Source organism: Molossus molossus, unplaced genomic scaffold (genome assembly GCF_014108415.1).
Source record: "Molossus molossus isolate mMolMol1 unplaced genomic scaffold, mMolMol1.p scaffold_m16_p_26, whole genome shotgun sequence".
In the NCBI taxonomy this organism is placed as follows: Eukaryota; Metazoa; Chordata; class Mammalia; order Chiroptera; family Molossidae; genus Molossus; species Molossus molossus.
In genome coordinates, this window is record NW_023425362.1 from 300,366 (window position 1) to 321,825 (window position 21,460).

Genomic DNA, 21,460 nt, shown 5'->3' on the forward strand with positions numbered 1-21,460 from the left:
ACAAGAATCAAACGATGAAAACAAATCTATGTTTCTCTCTCTCCCTTTCTCTAAAAATCAATAAATTAAAAAAAAATTTTAGCACTGGCGGGGTGACTCAGTTGGTTAGAGCTTCCTCCCTTCCTGTACACCAGAAAACAAAATAATTGGTTTCAGATTCACTTTTGGGTTGGGACATCTAGGCAACTGATTCAATGTTTTCCACAAAAACTTTTCTCTCTCTCTCTCCCCCTCCCTCACTTCCACACTCTCTAAACATCAATGGAAAAAGTATCCTCGAATGAAGATTAACAAAATAAATAAACAAACATTCTCTGGTGATGATTAAATAAGTAAAAAATAAATATTTTTTTATAAGAAACCCTTTTCCCGCCTCCCCTAGTCCCGACTGAAGCCCCACCCACCCACTGTCCTTGGCGACCAGCCCAGGTCTGCCCCTCCCTGTCCCCAAGTGATCTGCCCTCTCAGATCGGGCACTTCTGAACTTGTGGCAAGCAAGGCGGAAGCAGGCTGAAATCCGAAGCAGGAAAGGCAAAGAAAGGTAAGGGTTGGGGTCCGATTATGAACCCGAGAAGTGGGAGCTAGACACAGAGACACGCACATGGGCAACACAGGCACGGGATGGGGGTGGACAGGAGAAACGGGAAAGGTGGGGACAAGTGCCGCTGGCCACACAGAGGGACACAGGGTGTTGGCAGGTTCCAGGTGTGTCTTGAACCCCACAGGCCTGGAGCAATGGCAACCCCAGCGATCTCAGGATCCCCAGCACCCACCCCAGGGACCGACATCTCCAGCAGAGGGCCCCAAAGCCCTTCTGACCCATCGCCAGAGCCCAAGCAGCTCCCGGAGTTGATCCGCGTGAAGAGAGACGGAGGCCGCCTGAGTGAAGGGGACATTAAGAGTTTTGTTCGCGCTGTGGTGGACGGGAGCGCACAGGGTGCACAAATAGGTGTGAAGGGAAGGTTGGGTGCTCCCAATTCCAACCCACAGACTTCCTGCCCTGAGCACACCATAGCACCCAACCACTGTCACTGGCCCCAGGATAACCCATCACTGTAGGAATGCCCCCTCATGCTGCCTACACCACTTTACCCCATGCTTAGGGGCCATGCTCATGGCCATCCGACTGCGTGGCATGGATCTGGAGGAGACTGTGGCACTGACCCAAGCCCTAGCCAACTCTGGACAGCAGCTGGAGTGGCCAGAGGCCTGGCATCAGCAGCTGGTGGACAAACATTCCACAGGGGGAGTGGGTGACAAGGTCAGCCTGGCCCTGGCACCTGCCCTGGCTGCCTGTGGCTGCAAGGTGAGAAGATGCCCTCCCTCCAGGCCAGAAACTCTGACCTCACAGGCTGGCAGCTCCCAACCTCAAACTTGGTCCACACACAGCCCCCAAAGTCAGGACCCAAGCTTCTTGTCCCCCTAGAACAGGACTTGGGTCCCTTCCCTATCAGCCCCATAACAGGACCAAGTTACCAAGCGCCCCCCTCCCCTTCAGCATCCCAGGAAGGACTCTCAAGGGAAACGCTGGGCACTCCTCCTAGATGTGTGTCAAGGATAGATACCAGCCTCCTCCCCCAGAGCCCCTCCATTCCAAACCAGGACAATTTCTTATCCATTCCCTCTCCACCAGCGGGACACCCACTACAGCTTCTTAGTAAATACTTAACTCCAGCTGAAGTTCTAACCAGAGAAGGTGAGGGAAGAAGTGGAGTGGATGACTGCAGGTGCACTCACCATCCCTGCCTTGCAGGTACCCATGATCAGTGGACGTGGTTTGGGCCACACAGGGGGCACCCTGGATAAACTAGAGTCTATTCCTGGATACACCGTCATTCAGAGCCCAGAACAGGTACGTGTGAGCCACTGATTGGTCACTGATCGGGTTATTGATGGACACATTAACCAGAATCACTGAAGAATCACTGATGGGTTGTTAATTAGGGTCGCTAATGAAAATATTAATCAAAGTTATTGATGTATCATTGATGATCATTGGACTTTGGTCAAGGTTACCAATGGAACTTTGGAGTCATGAAGAGGGAGTTGGTTAAAATCATTAATGGTCCACAGGACATTGATTAATATCACTGATGAGTTGGGCCAGTCATTTAGGAGGACTCATCAGAATGTTTATAAGTCACTGGTCATGGTTTGAACATTCGTCAAAGTTGCCGTGAGATTTTGATCAGGATTAGTAATGGGACCATAAATCAGAGGTCACTCACAGTGCCTGGGAGTCCTATGTAAGCGATTTCCCCAGATGCAAGGTCTGCTGGAGAAAGTGGGCTGCTGCATCGTGGGTCAGAGTAAGAAGCTGGTTCCTGCAGATGGAATCCTGTATGCAGCCAGAGATGTGACAGCTACTGTGGACAGCCTGCCACTCATCACAGGTGACCTGACCCCACACTCCGAGGTTCACCTTCTGCATGCTAAAAACCCCTGATCCCGCCCTGGCCGGTTTGGCTCAGCAGTTAGAGCGTTGGCCTGCGGTCCAGAGAGACCCGGGTTCAGTTCCCACTAAGGGCACGTACCTTGGCTGCAGTTTGGCCCCGGCTCTGGTTGGGTCGGGCGGGTGGCAACCACTCGATGTGTCCCTTTCACATTGATGTTTTTCTCTCTCTCTCCCTTTCTTCCTCTCTCTCCCTCCCACTCTATCTGAACAAAAAATGGAAAAATGTCCTTGGGTGAGGATAAAAAAAAATCCCTGACCCCTAATGGAACAGTAAGGGGTCCTCTCATAAGGAGACTGTGGGACCTCTCCCAACCTCAGGGTTAGCCTCACAGGATGCCTGACCACTCACTCAAGAGAGGGACTTGCCCAGGCCCTGTGACTCCCATCATAAGGGACTTGGCCCTCAATGTTTAGGGTCCCCGACTCCTCATGACTGACCCGAGTCAGAACGCCCTGCGCCTCTCAGGAAGCTCCAGGCTCTCCTTTACCTCCAGCCCCTCTGCCTCCCTCACAGCCTCCATCCTCAGTAAGAAGGTGGTGGAGAGCCTGTCTGCTCTGGTGATCGATGTGAAATTCGGAGGGGCCGCCGTCTTCCCTAGGCAGACAGAGGCCCGGGAGCTGGCAAGAACGCTGGTGAGCAGCTGTGCCCATGAAGCCGTGTGGCCTCTCCACAGGGGTGCCCTAGGTGGTTCTGGCCTCTCTGCTGGGGAGGTCTCCTCCTGTGGACCCATCTCCCCTTCAGAACTCAGCAGTCTGCTCCCTGTGTGCCTCTCCGTCCACATCCACTCAGCAGCCCTGTGTCACATGGCCTCAGCCAGGACCTGGCTTCCCCTATGCCAGTTCCTCCTTCGCTGCCCTACTCAGTGACCTTACCCAGACAAGGCTGGCCTGGCTTCAGGTCTCGAGAACCCTCCATGGCTCTCTGCCCCAGGCCAGGTACAAGGTCTCCCAGACCCCGACCTTGCCTGCTTCAGGTCTCCCCGACTATCACTACCCAAAGCCTTCTGTGACCCCCTCACTCCCGGGCAACTGGCAACCCAAGGTGCAGCACCAGCTGGAGTATTATCACAAGGATGAGGCCCCGCGGGCGCAGGGCAGAAGCCACACTGAACGTGTCTCCGCAGGTTGCTGTAGGGGCAGGCCTGGGGCTTCGGGTTGCCGCGGCTCTGACTGCTATGGACAACCCCTTGGGCCGCAACGTGGGCAACTCCCTGGAAGTGGAGGAGGCCCTGCTTTGCTTGGACGGCGCGGGGCCACCGGACCTGCGGGACCTGGTCACTAGGCTTGGTGAGCAGACGGGTAAGAGGTGCGGGGGTTGAAGCTCAAGAACCACCTCCACTACACCTAAGCCCGGGTCCCCCGCCCGCAGGGGGCGTCCTGCTCTGGCTCAACGGACTGGCGGAAGCCCAGGCAGAGGGAGCAGCCCGGGTGGCTGCAGCGCTGGACGACGGCTCGGCCCGGGACCGCTTCGAGCGCATGCTCGCGATGCAGGGTGTGGACGCGGGCCTGGCCCGAGCCCTGTGCTCCGGGACTCCCGCGCAGCGCCGGCAGCTGCTGCCCCGCGCCCAGAAACAAGAGGAACTGCTCGCGCCCACCGACGGTGAGCTTCCCAGACCCGCGCTCCACCCCCGCTTAGGGCCCTCCCCTTCCTAAGGCCCTGGCCCTGCCCACCAGCCACCGCCCCACCTGGCACGTCTCCCCGCAGGCACCGTGGAACTCGTCCGGGCGCTGCCGCTGGCGCGCGTACTGCACGAGCTCGGGGCCGGGCGCAGCCGCGCCGGGGAGCCACTCCAACTGGGTGTGGGCGCCGAGCTGCTGGTCAGCGTGGGCCAAAGGCTGTGCCGCGGTGAGCGCGGATTCCCGTCCCTCCACGCCCCCGCGGGCCGCCACGTCCCCAGTGATCGCCCCGCCCGCTGGCCGCCCCGCCCGCTGGCCGCCCGCCCCGCCCGCTGGCCGCCCGCCCCGCCCGCCTCGCCCTCCAACCTCCCGCCCCGCCCGCCAACCTCCCGCCCCGCCCCCTGATCGCCCGCCCCGCCCGCCAACCTCCCGCCCCGCCCGCCAACCTCCCGCCCCGCCCGCTGATCGCCCGCCCCGCCCGCCAACCTCCCGCCCCGCCCGCTAACCTCCTGTCCCGCGACCCGCAGGGACGCCGTGGCTCCGCGTGCACCTGGATGCGCCTGCGCTCAGCGACCCGCAGCGCAGTGCCCTGCAGGAGGCGCTCGTGCTCTCGGACCGTGAACCTTTCACCGCCCCCTCGCCCTTTGCGGAGCTCATCTTGCCGCCAACCACTGCGCAGCAATAAAGCCCGAGAGCCGTAAAGCCGTGTCCGTGCCTGCCGCGCCGTGGGGAGGGGAGAGGGGGGCGGGCAGGAAGGGCCGGCGAGCGGACAACTCCGCGGGAGGCGTGGCCCTCGCGACAAGGGGCGGGGCTCTTCCCGGCCCGTCCGGCACGTGACCCTCTTTGGTGGCCCCCCCCACCTCCTTCCGCGCGCACTATCGACAGCGACCCGGCTGCGCGTGCGCGGCGCCGTTGACGCGTGCGCAGTGGCCCCGAGCGCCGCCACACGGCAGAACCCGGCTACCGGCCGTCTGCGAGCTCGGGGCCGTGGTCCCCGATGCCGGGCCGCCCGAAGTGCAGCCCCCGGGGAGCCTGAGAAGACCGCGGGTGCAGGGGACGGAGGGACGGGCGGGCTCCTGGGTTGTGCTCGGGACGTGGCCTGCGGCGGAGTCCAGCTTCGTGGTCGCCGCTGGGCAGACGGCGGCGCGTTGCGGGGAGCGCCCTGGAGGGGGTGCGCTCCCGGACGGGCCCAGGAAGCACCCGCAGGTGCCTGCGCTTGCCGGGCACATCTCGTGCCCGCTTCGAGCCACTTTGTAAAGGGGGAAGCGGTACAGAGAGGCTAGGGACGTGGCCAAGGTCCCCCAGCCCAGAGATCGTGACGAGGGGTGGCGGCCGGGCGCTCGGGCGTCCTCGGGGGGCCCTCAGCCGCAGCCGAAGAGGTGAGGGGTCCTCAGACCACCTAGCGAGGCTCCAGAAGCCCCTGCAGAAAGGCGCGGTCACCGAGGAAACGGCGGGGCGTGCGCCGTGAGCCCCGAGTGGTCGGAGACCCGAGTGTGAAGGGGGATTTGTTGCCGGCGGAAGCCGGTGTCGCCGGCGGGTGCGCGCGGGAAGGGAGGCTCGCAATGGGAGCGCCCAGGGACGGCGCGGCAAGTACTGGTGGGTAATCACAGCCGCACTCTGGGGGAGTCTGGTGTGGGTGACACGGTTTCTGCTCTGGGTGCGGAAGGAGGGCTCTGAAGCGAAGGCTGCTGGGCTGCAAAAGGGGAGGAGCCCGTCTTGGAGGGTCGAAGCCAGGCTCCCCAGCCTCCGTTCTCAAGTGGGCGCTTCTTGCAGATCCACGTGCGCAGGAATCCAGTCGGCTCAGATGCTAACACACAGGTGAGTGCTGGGCTGCCTGGAGCTGCGGGCCGGGGCGGGGTGAGAGCAGGTGGGATGACACGCGGCTAAAGGACAGGAGTGAGAGGTGTGGACTTTTCGATGACACCTAAGCTGGAGTTTAAGGTTTCAGAGGTGAAGTGGTTCTGAGCTCAGCGGGGCACTGGGTGACCAGCTGGGGACAGCTGTGAGCCTAAGTGTGGGGTTGGTCCTTCAGTTGGTGGCCAGTCTCTAGTGATGAAAGAGGATCCAGGAGGCCAAGGACCTTCTGGCTCCTGAAACCTCTGCTCTCTTTCCAGGAGCATCAGGCCCATGCTGCTGCTGGCTCAGATGCCTCAGGCTCGGCATGGGCCCTCTCAGCTCAAGCCCCCGGCCCTCCACGTGAAGTCCTGGCTCTCGTCAAAGCAGGGCCCCGAAGCGACGGGCAGGCAGGGCCAGCCCCAGGGCCCTGGGCTGCGAACTAGGCTGCTGGTCACAGCCTTGTTTGGGGCTGGGTTGGGTGGGGTCTGGCTGGCCATGAGGGCTGAGAAGGAGCAGCAGCAGCAGCAAAGGCGGACAGAGGCCCTGCGCCAGGCCTCCGTGGGCCAGGGTGACTTTAGCCTGCTGGACCACTGCGGCCGAGCTCGCTGCAAAGCTGACTTCCGGGGCCAGTGGGTGCTGATGTACTTTGGCTTCACTCACTGTCCGGACATCTGCCCTGATGAGCTGGAGAAGCTGGTGCAGGTGGTACAGCAACTGGAGGCTGAGCCTGGCCTGCCCCCCGTGCAGCCCATCTTCATCACTGTGGACCCGGAGCGGGACGATGTTGCAGCCATGGCCCGCTATGTGCGGGACTTCCACCCACGGCTGCTGGGCCTGACTGGCTCCGCGGAGCAGGTTGCCCAGGTTAGCCACAGCTACCGGGTGTACTACAGCGCTGGCCCCAAGGACGAGGATCAGGATTACATTGTGGACCACTCCATTGCCATCTACCTGCTCAACCCTGACGGCCTCTTCACAGACTATTACGGCCGGGCCAGGTCAGCCGAGCAGATTGCAGACAGCGTGCGGCACCACATGGCCGCCTTCCGCAGTGTCCTGCACTGAGTCGGGCCATTAAAGGGCGTGGTGGAGCTGTGTGTGCATGAGCTGTACCAGCTGCCTTGGAGGCCACAGCAGGAAAGGGCCTAGCGCCTGAGTGCAGCTGGGGTGCTGGAGGTGGGCAGCGATCTCTACACAGAGCAGGAACCTTCTCAAGGAATAGGTTGGATGGAAACCACTTTATTAGGCTGGGCCAGCCAGGAAGTAGGTGGGAGTGAGCAGCTGTGTGCCCAATAGCCACAGGGGACAGGGCTCCCCACTCAGGGCTGAGCCATGGAGGGGGCAGCATAGGTCTGGAAGCGCTTGTGCGCCCGCTGGTGCGTGAGCAGTCTTAGGGACATGGTGTCCACGGCCGCCTCCAGCCCCGGCTGCTGGGTGATCTCCACAGTGTGGTCATTGGCCTGTAAGGACAGAGTGTCAGCAGAGCCCAGGGACTGCTTCCCTCCCAGGCTCCCAGAGCCACTCACCAGTTGCAGGGAGGCCAGCATGGCACGGCACACCTCAAAGGCAGGCTGGCCAGCCACCAGCGTCGCGAAGGGACACCACTGGTTGAGCTGGCTGAACCTTGAGACCATCTGGTCCCCATAAATGTGGATGTCAAAGGGCATGTGCTGCTCCTGCGAGGGGGAAGGGCAAGGTCCTGAGGCGAACCCTGCAGGCAGCAGGGAGGCTCCAGTCCCCAAGCAGAAGCCTGCCCAGCCCCTCACCTGCTCCTGGAGCAGAGGCTGGATGCTGTCCTCCCAGTCCCTGACACGCTGGCTCAGCTCTGTCTCCTGGACAAACTTCTGAGAGGTGGTGATGAAGAGCTCCTAGGGGAGAACCAGGGGCTACCGCCTTCCATCAGGTGCCCATGCACCCAGCTCCCCACCCACTCCAACCAGGGCCTACCACATTCCTTCGGACCAGCTCCTCATAGCTCAAGGATGCGGGCATGGCCTCTGCTTCTGGAAAAGGGGAGCAGCTGTGAGGTGTGGGCCACACCCTCTCCTCCCTCCCCTGTCCCCAAGGGGACCCTCAGGACAACCCTGGCCAGCAGTTCACTCCTACACCTACCCAGGTCTGCAGCTTCCCCAAGCTTGGCCCCGTCAGGCTCTGCATACTCTTCAGGCTCGAGAAAGTCATCTGCTGGGAGACGGGGTGGCCCCAGCAGGAGGCAAGTCGGTGGGCAGCCTGTCCCGGCTGTCCCCTGTCCCCTCCCTGCCCTGGCAGGCACCCACCTGCCGCCCCCAGTTCCTGCAGGGAGTCCTCCAGGCGGTCCTCCTCCACGGGCCACAGCCCCTCCTCGGCCCTCGGCAGCCAGCGCTTAGCTACCTGTGCAGACAGGCTGTGAGGCCATGCTGTCTCCCACCACCAGGGCTGCATGGGGTCCACAGTGGCCGGTACTTGCCTCCCTCCTCTGCAGTTTCCGCAGGGTCTCCAGTTGCTCCTTCACATGTGTCCAGTACAGGACCTCCATGTCTACGTACAAGAGCCTCATGAGGGCGCTTGCGTGCTGCCTAGCCCACCCCAGTCCACCCAGGGCTTTGGCATCCCCAAGCAGAGGGGAGGCAGGCAGAGCACGGCGCCATTATCCCTCAGAAGGGCGCACGGCCTTCACCTGCAAATGATGGGCCCTTTCTCCGGGGCCTCCTGCCGTCAGCGTGGTCAGCGTCTGCAAGACAACTGGGTGGTCAGGAGCCAGGCCAAGTCCCCTCCTGGCCTGGCCTGGCCCAGCCCCACACCCCACTCACAGGTGGCCAGGCACCACTGGTGGAAGTCCTGCAGCTTGGTGGCACCCTTCCTCTTGCGCTTCTGTCCTGGAGCCTCCTCCACGCAGGCAGGAACGGAGTAGGGCCTACCTGGGGAATGGACTGTCTCGGAGCACATCTGCAGGCCCTGGGCAGACCGCAGCGCCCACACCCCGAGGAGCCATCACACGAGGGAGCACAGCCCTGCCCAGCTCCCTCGGTACAGGCCACAACCCACCACCTGTACCCCTGCAAACCCCGCCAGGCACCAGGTGTGGTGGTCCTTCCACCCAATTACCTTTCTTGAAGGGCTTAGAGTCCAGGGAGTTGAAGGGGTCCAGGCTCTGCCAGGGGTCTGGGGTCTCCTGAGCAGAGTACAAGCAAACTCAGGCCGAGGGGGGACATACACTCCCCCTGAAGCCAGCACTGCAGTGACAGCCAGGAAAGGGCTGGTCACACTCGATCCAGGACCCAAGGGTGGAAAGACCTCAGGCAGGCAGGAGCAAAGAAGTGGGGGGTGGAGCCTCAGCCAGACCCTCCCTGCCAGTGGGGTCAGGGGTCTGAGCCCACTACCTCACCTTCAGCTGGGACACAGGCTCCAGGGCCTCTGGCCTCTCCCGCAGGTCAAACCTCCTGGGCTGGGCAGTGCTCTGCAAAGAAACGGCCTCAGGGATGCCCTTCCTCCGCTCTGGGAGCAAATACTCTGTAGGGACCCTCTTTGGGGGCAGGAATTTCAAATAGTTCAAGGACTAAAAAGTAAAGCCACCAGGAAAAACTTGGGAGAACACACAAACCAGTAAACTAGTGGGCATGGGGAAAAAGGAAAAAAAAGAACAGAATAATATGATCAATATCCATGTAGCTACCTGCCAAAATTAATAAATACTAACCCTTTCCTGTGTGTGGCTTGCCTTGTGATAGAAAAAGAGATTCCTTAGCTCTAGGGCTGGAGCACAGAGCCCACCCTGGGGTGGAGGGAGGCAGTGAAGGTCTCCAAGGTGCACCCTCCTGCCAGCCTGGCTTCAGAAGAGAGCCCCAGAGACCAGATGCCACCCTGGGTGCCACACGGGCACCTGACACCAGCCCACCCCTCGGAGGAGCAGCAGCTGCTGTGCTGGGAGAGGACATGGACCTGGCTGCCCAGGAGGACTATGTGTGGGGCACCCACTGCCCTGTGCAGGACCAGGGTGGGACAGCGCCGAGCACGGGACCGCCTCCCGTGTCCGTGTGACTGCCGCAAACCCAGGGCTTGCCTGGTGGTCTGCTCAAGCTTTGCAGGCCTCAGTGTGGGTCCCACCTGCTGCGGGCTCCTGGGCTCCTGGGGCTCCAGTGGGACCTCGGGGGCTTCGGCCTCAGGGAGCTCTGCTGCTCCCTCTGCATCATCCTCATCTTCACCCCCGTGTCCGGGCCTCGGGCCTTCTGGAGAGGTGCCTGGGCCGAGGAGCAAGAGACCTGTCAGCCCTGAGGAGACCAGAGATCACACGGCAGGGGGCTACCCGTGGACCTGAGCCATCCCATCTGGCCTGTCATTAGACCAGAGAGCGCAGCGCTGGCTCCACACCCTCCTCACGCTGCTGTTCAGTTCACCTCGCGTCTTAGCTACTTTCCTTTTTTAAAAAAAATCCTCACCCTAGGGTATTTTTCCATTTATCTTCAGTCAGAGTGGGGAGGGGTGGGGGAGAGAAACATCCAGCAAGAGAGACACATGCACTGGTTGCCGCCCACACAACCCGACCAGGCCCAGGCCAGAATGACAACTGAGGGGCACATCCTGGACCGGAACAGAGCCCACAACTCTGGTCTGCGGGTCGACGCTCTAACAGCCGAGCCAAACTGGCCAGGGCTACTTTCCTCTTTAAATGCTGCCCTCTGGCCCTGGCCGGATTTGCTCAGCGGTTGGAGCGTCGACCTGCGGTACAGAGAGGCCCGGGTTCGGTTCCCGCTAAGGGCACGTACCTCGGTTGCAGTTTGTCCCCGGCCCTTGTTGGTCATGTGGGTGGCAACCACTTGATGTGTCCCTTCACATCGATGTTTCTCTCTCTCTCTCTTCCTCTCTCTCCCTCCCGCTCTGTCTGAACAAAAAATGCAAAAATGTCCTCGGGTGAGGATTAAAAAAAAAAAAATGCTGCCCTCTGTGTCTGCAGAGGGGAGGCCTGGGCGCGAATGAGCAGACGGCAGTGGGCGGGTGGGGCGAGGCAGGCCTGGCGCACGGGGCCAGCTCCAAGGTCGCACTACTCCCCTGCCTCCCAGCACAGGCACAGAGGGACGGCAGGCTGGGTCAGCTGAGCGCAGAGCCCTGTCCCGTCCCCACCCCACCTGCAGGTCCACCAGGATGCCCTCTCTTCTCACCTGGCTCCTGGGAGATGCTGGGCACAGGGACCGGACTCCTGATCACAGACACTTCCATTGGCTGCTCCTCAGCCCTCTCAGCCTCTAGGAGAGATGGGGTGAGATGGGTCAGCCCCACCCCTTCCCCAGACCCCCCTCCCAAGGGACCAGAGGAGCCAGGTCTGGGAGGGAGAGCAGAGCCCTGGAACAGGACTCAGGCACCCTGGACTGAGCTAGCTGTGGGCAACGACAGGAGACGGGCAGTGGGACCAGCTCCGGTAGGCAGCTCTGTGGAGCAGGAGACGAGGGAGGGAGGAGCTCCAGAGACCAGAGCTGGTGGCCGCAGGGTACCCAACGAGGAGCCCAGCCCTGTGACCCTTCCTTACCACCAGGCCCCACTCCCGAGCCCTCACCCCTCCTTGGCAGCAGTGTCTCCATGGGGGACAAGCCCACCGGCTCCAACATGAAGGCTCCTCTGGGGTGAGGGGTGCACGTATTCATCCTAAAATCCTTCCGACTGGCCAGGACCTCCCCCTGACAGCTGTGCGGGCAAAAACACAGCTGCTGCAGAGACCCTCCCTGACAGCCCCCCATCCCCGCACCAGGCCCGGGCCCGAACCTGTACAGGGGGTTGTTGTTCTTCTCCATCTCATCCAGGGCTACCAGGGCCATTGGCAGAAGGGGCACGATGACAACCTCCTGCACAGGGGCCGAGAGTGGGTGAGCTGTGGGCTGTGGGTGGGGAACCCTCTGGGATGACCACACTGTCCAACACCCCTATCAGCGGCACTCAGCCCCACCGTGGAGGAGGGGCACTCACACTGGGGCACTGCTCACTCCTCAGGTCCACATTAGCACGGGTGTCGGGCAGGTCATCCAGCGACAGGAACTGTGAGGAGACAATGGCTCAGTAGCAGGGCCCAGAGAGCACACAGCAGGCAGCAGCCATGTGCCCAGGAGACCTCACCTCATCCTCCACCTGCCGGGAGGCCCTGGAGCTGGCGTCCCTGATGGCCCCATCTTCCTGCGCCGAGAGCTGCCTGGCCTGCCTGAGAGAATCAATGCACGGGCGTCCGGAGGCTGCAGGGGCTTCCTGAGCTGACGGCTGGGCACACGCAGGCCTCCACCTCCCAGCTCGCACCTCCCGGACTCACCTCTTGCCAGAGATGAAGTCGAGGGCCTGGTAGACCAGCGAGTACAGGTATTCAACCTGGAGGCCGGAAGCAGGAGATGAGGACGCAGAAAAGAGCCCACCTGCATGTCCAGGGCCCTCCCCAGAGCCTTCCAACCCAGACATCCATGCACAGAGAACCCCACGGTCTCCTCCAAAACCCACAGCACAAGTCCTGCCAACGTGGCCACCGAAAGCACGTCTCCGGTTGAAGAGAATCACTCTAACAGCTGAGCCCTCTGCCTACCCTGACATGGCAGCGGCGTGGCCCTCAAGGCTGTGCTGTCCGTGGCCCGTGGCCCCGGCACAGGTGCCTGCACGCTGGCTCCTTCCCCTCTGCTGGCCTCATCCACTGCCACTGTGCCACCTCCAGGAGCCGAGTCTCTAGCACCTGGCACCACTCCAGCCACAGCCCACGGGGCCCTGCCCTTAGGGTGAGGGTGGGATTTGGAGACGCTCACCACAAAACACCCACCAGCAGGGTATGTGCACCTGCTACCTCTGGGCCACTTCCTCTGGGCGAAGCACCTGAGGGCACACACAGCCCTCTCTGCCGCCTGCCTTTTCTTTCATGCACTGCACAGTGGTGAGCAAGAGACACGGCGACCTCCGTGTGGACCCCATTTACAAGGGATAACAAACGTTCACTTTTCTAAGTGTTCGCTGCACACACGCAGCCGTGCTTCACGCTTCGTCTCAGTGTCCAGATCAGATGCCACTGCTACTCTCGTTCCACAGGAGAACTGAACTCGGGCGCTCGCCCTCCCGGGAGCATGCAGCAGCCTTTCCCTTCCCCTCTCCTTCCCCCTGGGCAAGCCGGCTTTCGGCTCCTAAACTGAGGAACCCCACGAGACTTGCACCCAGGGGTGCAGTGGGCAGCAGCAGCTCGACCTGGGCTCACCCCGACCCTGTCTCCAGGGCCGCCCCTTCCCCGGCTCTCCCGTGCGCTGCCAGCAGCCCTGCCTGCTCCCTTCCATCAGCGACTTATTTCCTAGGAGCCAAAGCAGCCCTGGCTCGGGCTCTCCCGCTGCTGCTTCTGCCCTGAGCCCTTCCTTGTTTCACTGTCCCCAGCTTTAATCGGGGCTCAGCAGCCCCCACCTGACCACAGACTCAGACCTCGCAGCCCTCAGGAGGCCCCCTGGGCAAGGACCTAGAGCCTGCAGCCCACACCCCAGACTGGACTCCAGTCAACATCCTGCCGTTCCTGCCCATCACAGATCTACCCATCTACCTACCAGTTCACCTGTACTTGTGCTTTCAAAGTCGGGGGCAGACGTTCCTTCTTAGGATAAACACAGGATATAAGAACTCGGTTTGACTGGAGTGTCTGAGAGAAGAATCGGTGGAGCCTTAGACGGCCTCAACACCCTGCGGTGCCCAGAGGCTCGGCCACAGCATCCTGGGCCAGCTGAAGGGCGAGCAGGCTCCTGTCCCTTCTGTCTGCTTTGGACCCTGGCACTGAGCTCCTCACAGCTCTTCCAACTCCCACCTCCCACCCCCGAAATGGCCAACTTGGATCAGTGCCGTGGTCCCCTTTCCTCCCCCTCAAGGGGTTGCTCAGCCTGCTGCAGGAGGGACAGCCAGGGGCCGCTGGTGTCCCTGAGACAGCAGGTGCATTGAATCTCCATTAGACCCTCAGTGCTTTCCATTCATGTTTTATTTTGCATTCTCCTCAGCAAATATTCAACTTTTGCCAAATTTTGTGAAATTTTCTATCCAGTAACTGACTCTCAGTAGCCAACTTATATTGTTACAGAAATTGAGGTCTTGGGCATCAACTCCCCAAATCCCGGTGCCCAAGTCTCCCTCAGTCTTTACGTCTCCCTCCAGTCTCCAGGATGAGATACAGCCCAGCCCTGACCCACCCCTGACCCAGCCCTCCTTTCTGCCGGGAGTCTGCTCACCGTTTTCCTCTCTGCTCCGTCCCCTTTCCTCCCACCCCTTCCCCAGCTGCCTATTTATAGTTGAGCTCCATGGTTTCCAATCTCCACTGTCACTAAAGATGTGTTAAGAAATCCTGATGCACCCTGGCCGGTTTGGCGCAGCGGTCAGAGCGTCGACCTGCGGTCCAGAGAGACCCGGGTTCAGTTCCCGCTAAGGGTGCGTATCTCGGTTGCGGTTTGTCCCCGGCCCTCGTTGGTCGTGTGGGAGGCAGCCACTCGATGTGTCCCTTTCACGTCGATGTTTCTCTCTCTCTCTTCCTCTCTCCCTCCCACTCTATCTGAACAAAAAATGGGAAAATGTCCTTGGGTGAGGATAAAAAAAAGAAATCCTGATGCCCGTTCCACCCCCAACCCCCAGTTCCAATGTAATCAGTCTGCGTTAAGTCCAGCCACTGGTAAATGTTTGGACTGTAGCCTGAGTTGAGAACCGCAGCTTTTATTACTGCTGTCTTTTTCCTCTTCTTTTCTGTAAAAGTCTTTTTTTTTGGGGGGTGGATACATCCCCTAGTGGGAACTGAACCCGGGACTCTCTGGTCCGCAGGCCAACGCTCCAACCGCTGAGCCAAACCGGCCAGGGCTTTTCTGTAAAGTCTTTTTTTTTTTTTTTTTATCCTCACCTGAGGATATTTTTCCATTTTTTGTACAGATAGAGTGGGAGGGAGAGAGAGGAAGGGAGAGACAGACAGAAACATCCACATGAAGGGACACATCGAGTGGCTGCCACCCGCACGACCAACCAGGGCCGGGGACAAACTGCAACCGAAGTACGTGCCCTTAGCGGGAACCGAACCCGGGTCTCTCCAGACCGCAGGCCGACGCTCTAATCGCTGAGCCAAACTGGCCAGGGCCTTTTCTGTAAAGTCTTAAAGAGGAGCCCACGCTGCCCTTGAGCACTGTCCCATGCCTCCATACTTCTCGTCGGCCAGTAGTCAGGCCTCCTCTCACTAAATCCCTGGCACCTCCTAACTGCAGACCCAGTAGACACTCGAAAACTTTCGTGTATAGTTGTAACTCACCGGACGCAACGTGTTTGGTCATTTCTCTTCCCCTGGCAATTCTCCACTGCTCTGACTTCTCTGCAAGGACACTTTCTCGATCACCGGTCTCTGACTTCTCCTTCTGTCAGCACTCCCTGAACACTGGTTTCCCCAAGGTGCTCCCTCCCTTTTGCTTTTCCTGTCATTATGCAACAGGCTCTCAACTTGGAGACCAGACACTGTCATGGGCTGGACAGTTCTTTGTCGCATGGGGCTCTCCTGTACATTGTCAGATGTTTAGAAGCAGGTCCTGCAGTTTGTTTGTTTTTATCCTCACCCGAGGACATTTTTCCATTTTTTGTTCAGGTAGAGTGGGAGAGAGAGGAACAGAGAGAGAGAGAAACATCGATGTGAAAGGAACACATCTAGTGGCTGCCACCCGCACAACCGACCAGGGCCGGGGACAAACCGCAACCGAGGTACATGCCCTTAGTGGGAACCGAACCCGGGTCTCTCAGGACCGCAGGCCGACGCTCTAACCGCTGAGCCAAACCAGCCAGGGCCAGTTTGTTTTTTTAAATTTTTTTTTTATCCTCACTCGAGGACATGTCCATTTTTTATTCAGATAGAGTGGGAGGAACAGAGACAAACATCGACGTGAAAGGGACACATCGAGTGGCCACCACCCACACGACCCAACCAGGGCCAGGGACAAACTGTAGCCAAGGTACATGCCCTTAGCGGGAACCGAACCCCAGTGTCTTTGGACCGCAGGCTGACGCTCTAACCGCTGAGCCAAACTGGCCAGGGCAGGTCCTGCAATGTTAAATCCAAGCTTTCTGTTCAGTGTTAAAAGGTGGGAAGGAAGCCTGGCCGGTGTGGCTCAGTGGTTGAGCATCGACCCTGCACCAAGAGGTCACCAGTTCAATTCCCGGTCAGGGCACATGCCCAAGTTGTGGGCCAAATCCCCAGTGGGGGCATGCAGGAGGCAGCCAATTGATGTTTCTATCTCTCCCTCTCCCTTCCTCTCTCTCAAAAAAAAAAAAAGGTGGCAAGGGATTGGGAAGGAGACAGGAGGGGCTGGCAAGACCTGCCTCCTGCCCCAGCAGCAAAGAGGACCTTGGTCCTGCTAGACACTGAAACAGCAAGCCCAGCAGCTGGGGCGCCCACCTTCTTACTGTAGACACAGGCGGAGCCCTGGATCAGCAGCGCTGCCTCCACGAAGTTCATTGTAGTTTTGCCTTCGTCAAAAGAAATGCAGATCTGGTCCAGCTGCAACACACGAAACGGGTCAGTGGGAAGCCAAGTGTGTGCACACTTCTCCCGGGGCCACCCGCCACCACCCCACCTCTAGCCGGGGATGCCCATCACCATGAGCAGCCCCTCAGATTGACAGCTCTGGCTCTGCTTGGGGTTCACTTGTTGTCCGTTGTTTTGGGAGGGTCTTTGTGCTTTCCCCCACTTCCTGTAACCTCTGAACCTGGTATTTGGAAGAGGGAGACCCCAAGAGTGTGCCAACCACAACAGCCAGCACTGCACACCAGCCCCCGTGAAGGCACTCCAGGCTGCACCCATCCGAGTCAGGGCTGACGGGCAGACTGCAGGAAGACCCACACCATGAGAGGAAGCAGGACCTCAGGGGTGGGGAAGACAGACAGGAAATGCTGGGGTCTCGATCCTTTGAGCAGGAAACACTTTCAAGTGAGGACACCTCCTTCCTCTGTGATCCCTGAACCCCAGCTTGTCACCCCATAAGTGTTAGTGGGTGCCGACAAGCCCAAACCCATGCAGAGCAATGCCCTCTCCTAAGAGGCCAGATGCATTTGTAGCTGCCCACTAGGTATCTCCATCGTCCCCAGACTTTCATCTCCATACTGCGCCCAGGACCTTCCCTGCAGCCTGGCCCCTCCTGCAGTCCTCAGCCAGCAGCACTTCGAAGCCCTTACACATTTGTCAAGCTCTTTGCTGGGAACACCCACCACTGCCTGGACAGTGTGAATTTTTCTGCAGTCTCCCTCAGGCTTCTTTTTTTTCTTTATTGATTTTGAGGAAGGGAGGAAGGGAGAGGAAGACAGAGAAACATCGATGAGAAAGCACATCGACTGGCTCCTGCAGGCTTCTCGCCACTCAGTTAGGGTGCTCTGGTCACATGTGAGTCTCCTCCCGTGAGCAGCATCACGGTAATTCCAGCCTTTAGCTCAGTGCCTGATGCTGGGGCCCCATGAATGTCTGATGAACAAAGTGGTGACCTCAGAGCTAAGCCTGAAAGACGGATGGATGTCTTCTGCGGTCCACCTTCCCTGATGAAGGGGGGACTTTTCAGGAAAAGCGACCACCACACAAGGGCAGCTTGCTGGCAGGGTTCAGCTATTTAGGAAAATGGGTTTCACGCAAACATGGCCACGCATATGGAATGTAGGGAGTGAGGCAAGACATTAGGCCCTGCAGTGGCACCAAGAAGGGGGAGTCTGAGAGGACTCCACCAAGGGGCGACTTCTATTAATTCCTGAAGGACAGAAGGAGTTAGTTGGTCAGGTCAGTGGGAGAGGGAGAGGAAACAGGAACATGAAGAGAGGGCAGCAGGGCCACCCGGACCCTGAGCTGCAGAGGTGGCCCTTCTCTTCATTACACTCTAGCCTCGGCTGGTCACCCACTCCCAGGACCTCACACCCCATTCTCCTTCTAAGGACTCCCAAATGCATGCTCCCAGGTTAGACCTCCCATCTATGCCCAGACCTGTATGTCCACCTGCCTTCTTCAAATACCGTTTGGATAGCTTACCCAAAATTCACCTTGAAACAGGTCCACACTAACCTCTAGAGATCCCCTCCTAAACCACCTGCCCAGAAACCCAGGGTCTCAGCTCCTTCCCCCTTCTCTCACCTCCCCCAATCACCCCACACCCAGCTCCCTGCTCTACACTGACCTATCTGTTACTGTTCGAGGTAACTGCCGTTCTTCCAGCCCTTCACTTCCCTCCAGTCTACTGTCTCCTATCAGCCAGCACTTGTCTACATCACTGTACTCAATCCCACTGGCTTTCTGCCACTCTTAGGAAAATGCTGAACAGAGCCCTCCACGCTGACCAGCTTCCCTCTGCAGCAGCCCACCCTCCCCTGCTCACTGCAGTGGTCACATGGCCCACCTCCCAGTCCTCCACTGAACCGAGCACTTTCCCGCCTCAGAACCGTGAACCCTGTTCTCTGTACCTGGGTCATTCTTCAGCTCACGGTGACTAAGCAACTCCTCATCTCAAACAAAGTGAGGTCCCCCAGTCACACCCCTCATGGAACCCTCGATCTTGCCTTCAAACCTCTCCTCAGTCTGTGACTGCACAAAGACACACTCAGTGGTGAGGAGGGTGGGCTCTACTGGGCCACCTACTAGCTAGGACTTTGTGCATGTCACTTATCCTCTCTGGGGAACTAACACCTCCCCTAGTAGGGCTCTGGTGAGAATTAAACGAGTTTATATGTATAAAGCGCACAAAACTGGGCTTGGCATAAGCAAGTACTGAATGTGTGATCTTTATTACGACTCCTGTGTTCACAGGATCATCTCCCATTAGAGTGAAGCAGGGCCCGGCTGGAGCGTCCACCCATGCACCAAGAGGTCGCCAGTTCGATTCCTGGTCAGGGCACATGCCCAGGTTGTGGCCCCGATCCCCAGTGGGGGACATGCAGGGGCAGCCAATTGATGTTTCTATCTCTGTCTCCCTCTCCCTTCCTCTCTCTCTCTAAAAATCAATAAAGAAAAAAAAATTTCTTTTAAAGAGTACAGCAGGGACTACTGTTTGTTTACCACTACTTTCTCGAGGTTCCATAGGTCCTTAGCACACAGTAAACACTCAACAACAATGAATAAATAAACAGCAACATAAGATATTCTTTTTTTTTAATCCTCACCCAAGGATATGTTTCCATTGATTTTCAGATAAAGTGGGAGGGAAGGAGGGGGAGAGAGAGAAAAACATCGATGTGAAAGAGACACATCCATTGGTTGCTTCCCACACAAGCCCAACCAGGGCCGGGGATGGAATCGCAACCAATGTACATGCTCTTGACCGGAATCAAACTCTTGGGTCCATGGGCTGCTGCTCTAACTGCTGAGCCAAATGGGCCAGGGACAATCTGTTCTTGAAAAAAAAAGAATATTCTGGTAGCTGTGTGGAAAATGAAGAGAAGAAGGACAAAAGCAGAGTCAGGACTTGAGGAGGGGGCAGAGAAGGTTTGAAAGGGCAGAGATGTGAAGCAGGACGTAGATTCATCAGGCATCCCCAAGTACCTGCTTGAAACCTCAGTCCACAGTAGACCCATCCACCACAGTTCTCTGCATTTTCTCAGCAGAGTATGTATCCAAGCAGAGGTCCGTCATATCATCAAGTGTTCATTTAACATCTGCTCTACACCTACTGAGTGCTGGACATTCTATTAAGCAAAAGGAAGACAGCATAAACATGGTCCCTGCCCTTGAATTTATATTCAAGGGTGGAAATAGATCATAAAGAAGTTAAAAGCTTGCCTGGCTGGTGTGGCTCAGTGGCTGAGCATCAACCCATGCACCAAGAGGTCACCAGTTCAATTCCTGGGTCAGGGCACATGCCCAGGTAGTGGGCCTGATCCCCAGTGGAAGGCATGTAGGAGGCGGCCAATCGATGTTCTCTCTCATCAATGTTTCTTTCTCCCTCTCCATTCATCTCTCTCTAAAATCAATGAAGAAATAAAATTTTTTAAAAAAGAACTTAATACCCTGTGATAAACATTCTACAGTACCAAACACACTATGACAAAGAGAACTATTTTAGATGGGACAATCATCTCACATTTAAACCGAGACATAAAGGGTAAGAATTAGTCAAAACAACAACTGGGTGAATATGTTCCAGTAGAAACAGAAAATATAAATACCCTCAGCCAAAAACAAACTTGGGTCTTATAGGATGACTGGCTCAAAAGAACAGGTAAAGAGCCCACGTGAAGGCTAACAGAATAAGCAGGACCAGATTCAGAGGACGACGCTGGAATTTTATCTGAGAGCAATGGAAAGCCACTGAGAGGTGTTAAGCAAGGCAGTGGTTCAGCCTGATTTAAATTTGTAAGAGTCACACTTGCTGCTGGATGGAACATGAACTGGATGCAGCCAAACATAGTGGTAGGGAGCCCAAGAAGGAAGACGGTTTTACATGAATCTGAGCCAGATGGTGGCCCGGACCACAGAAAAAGTAGAAGAGATAAATTCAAATGAAATACTGGTGGTATAACTGACAGAATTCATGGGTGGACTGGATGTGGAGTGTGGGGTTTACTAGAACAGCTCTTAGCTTTCACCTTAGGTTGAACAGTGGTACCATTTACCAAGGTCAAGAAGACTGGGATTTCCGCAGGAAAATAAAGAGCTCTGCTTTAAATACACTACATCTGAGATGTCTTGTGACACTTAAGTGGAATGTCAAGTGAGCACCTGGGTACACAGACTAGATCCCGAGGAAATATCTCAGATGGAGATATAAACCTGGGAGCTGTTCCCATAAAGGTGACATTTGAAATCACAAAAATAAATAAGAATGTTAAGGGGAAACATGCAAGGAGATGGCCCAGGACCCACCTGAGCAGCTAGACACTGAGAGGTTGGATAGCAAAGAAAAAGTAGGCAATGATGGCCCGGTGGGTATGCTAAGTGGTTAGAGCACCAGCCCATGAACCAGAGTCTCAGGCTCAATCCCGGTCAAGGGAACATACCTGGGAGGCAAACAATCGATGCACCTCTCACATTGACGTTTCTCTAATTCTCTCTCCCTTCCACTCTCTCTAATAATCAATGGAAAAATATCCTCGGATGAGGATTAGCAACAAAAAAAAGGGGCCCAGTCGGTGGCTCAGTGGACTGAGAGGTCCTCGCTGGGTTCCAGGTCCGGGCACATGCCCAGGCTACAGGCTCAATCCCCAGTGGGGGGGGGGCGGCGTACAGGAGGCAGGCGATGGATGTGTCTCATCAATGTTTCTCTCTCTCTCCCTCTCACTTCCTCTCTAAAAAACTCCATAAAACATACTATAAAAAAAAAAAAGCAGGCAGTGAAATCAGATGAAAATCAGAACACCAAAACCTGTTTCAAAAAGGAGGGCATGTTCAACCCAGTAAGTGCTGCTGAGCTAAACGAGATGACACTTCCAGTGTCCCCTGGGTTTGACAGGCCGGAGGTCAATGATAGAGACAAGAGCAGCCCAAGACTGAAGAGGGAAAGTGCAACGCCAAAATGCACCGTGGTACACCTTAAGCCAGTACAAGGCTGTGTGCCCACTAGACTTAAAAACACACTTTAAAAAAAGAGAGCAACCCCTCCATCCAGG

The 21,460-nt window shown here is 57.7% G+C and overlaps 3 protein-coding genes across 15 annotated transcripts in view; 2 read left to right on the forward strand and 1 right to left on the reverse strand.

The window, feature by feature from the left end:
• Nucleotides 1-21,460, reverse strand: part of NCAPH2 (non-SMC condensin II complex subunit H2) — a 39,413-nt gene that overhangs the window by 17,454 nt on the left and 499 nt on the right. For 4 of the 13 annotated variants that reach the window (XM_036278294.1, XM_036278292.1, XM_036278293.1 and 1 more), the window contains exons 2-16: nucleotides 16,284-16,385; nucleotides 12,177-12,232; nucleotides 11,990-12,071; nucleotides 11,843-11,911; nucleotides 11,642-11,721; nucleotides 11,409-11,563; nucleotides 11,044-11,127; nucleotides 9,992-10,125; nucleotides 9,273-9,344; nucleotides 8,993-9,059; nucleotides 8,698-8,805; nucleotides 8,565-8,618; nucleotides 8,355-8,425; nucleotides 8,185-8,278; nucleotides 8,021-8,089 (exon numbers count right to left, since the gene is read on the reverse strand). In XM_036278294.1, coding sequence (XP_036134187.1) covers nucleotides 8,021-8,089; nucleotides 8,185-8,278; nucleotides 8,355-8,425; nucleotides 8,565-8,618; nucleotides 8,698-8,805; nucleotides 8,993-9,059; nucleotides 9,273-9,344; nucleotides 9,992-10,125; nucleotides 11,044-11,127; nucleotides 11,409-11,563; nucleotides 11,642-11,721; nucleotides 11,843-11,911; nucleotides 11,990-12,071; nucleotides 12,177-12,232; nucleotides 16,284-16,385 — 1,297 coding nt within the window. The other 9 variants (XM_036278297.1, XM_036278301.1, XM_036278300.1 and 6 more) reach the window with 8 other exon arrangements.
• On the forward strand, nucleotides 470-4,774 carry LOC118641195 (thymidine phosphorylase-like). The gene is made up of 9 exons (XM_036278303.1): nucleotides 470-949; nucleotides 1,104-1,306; nucleotides 1,754-1,852; nucleotides 2,264-2,393; nucleotides 2,970-3,088; nucleotides 3,580-3,742; nucleotides 3,825-4,055; nucleotides 4,161-4,301; nucleotides 4,600-4,774. The coding sequence occupies exons 1-9, from the start codon at nucleotides 622-624 to the stop codon at nucleotides 4,755-4,757; spliced, it is 1,572 nt and encodes a 523-aa protein (XP_036134196.1). The 5' UTR covers nucleotides 470-621; the 3' UTR covers nucleotides 4,758-4,774.
• Nucleotides 5,442-7,086, forward strand: LOC118641198 (protein SCO2 homolog, mitochondrial-like). The gene is made up of 2 exons (XM_036278305.1): nucleotides 5,442-5,890; nucleotides 6,187-7,086. The coding sequence occupies exons 1-2, from the start codon at nucleotides 5,877-5,879 to the stop codon at nucleotides 6,971-6,973; spliced, it is 801 nt and encodes a 266-aa protein (XP_036134198.1). The 5' UTR covers nucleotides 5,442-5,876; the 3' UTR covers nucleotides 6,974-7,086.

What these genes read in the sequence shown, in the direction of transcription:
- LOC118641195 (XM_036278303.1), top strand. Translation starts at nt 622, where the DNA reads ATGGGGGTGGACAGGAGAAACGGGAAAGGTGGGGACAAGTGCCGCTGG. An exon ending in CGCACAGGGTGCACAAATAG is followed by an intron (nt 950 to 1,103) that starts GTGTGAAGGGAA and finishes CCCCATGCTTAG; the next exon opens with GGGCCATGCTCATGGCCATC. An exon ending in TCATTCAGAGCCCAGAACAG is followed by an intron (nt 1,853 to 2,263) that starts GTACGTGTGAGC and finishes CGATTTCCCCAG; the next exon opens with ATGCAAGGTCTGCTGGAGAA.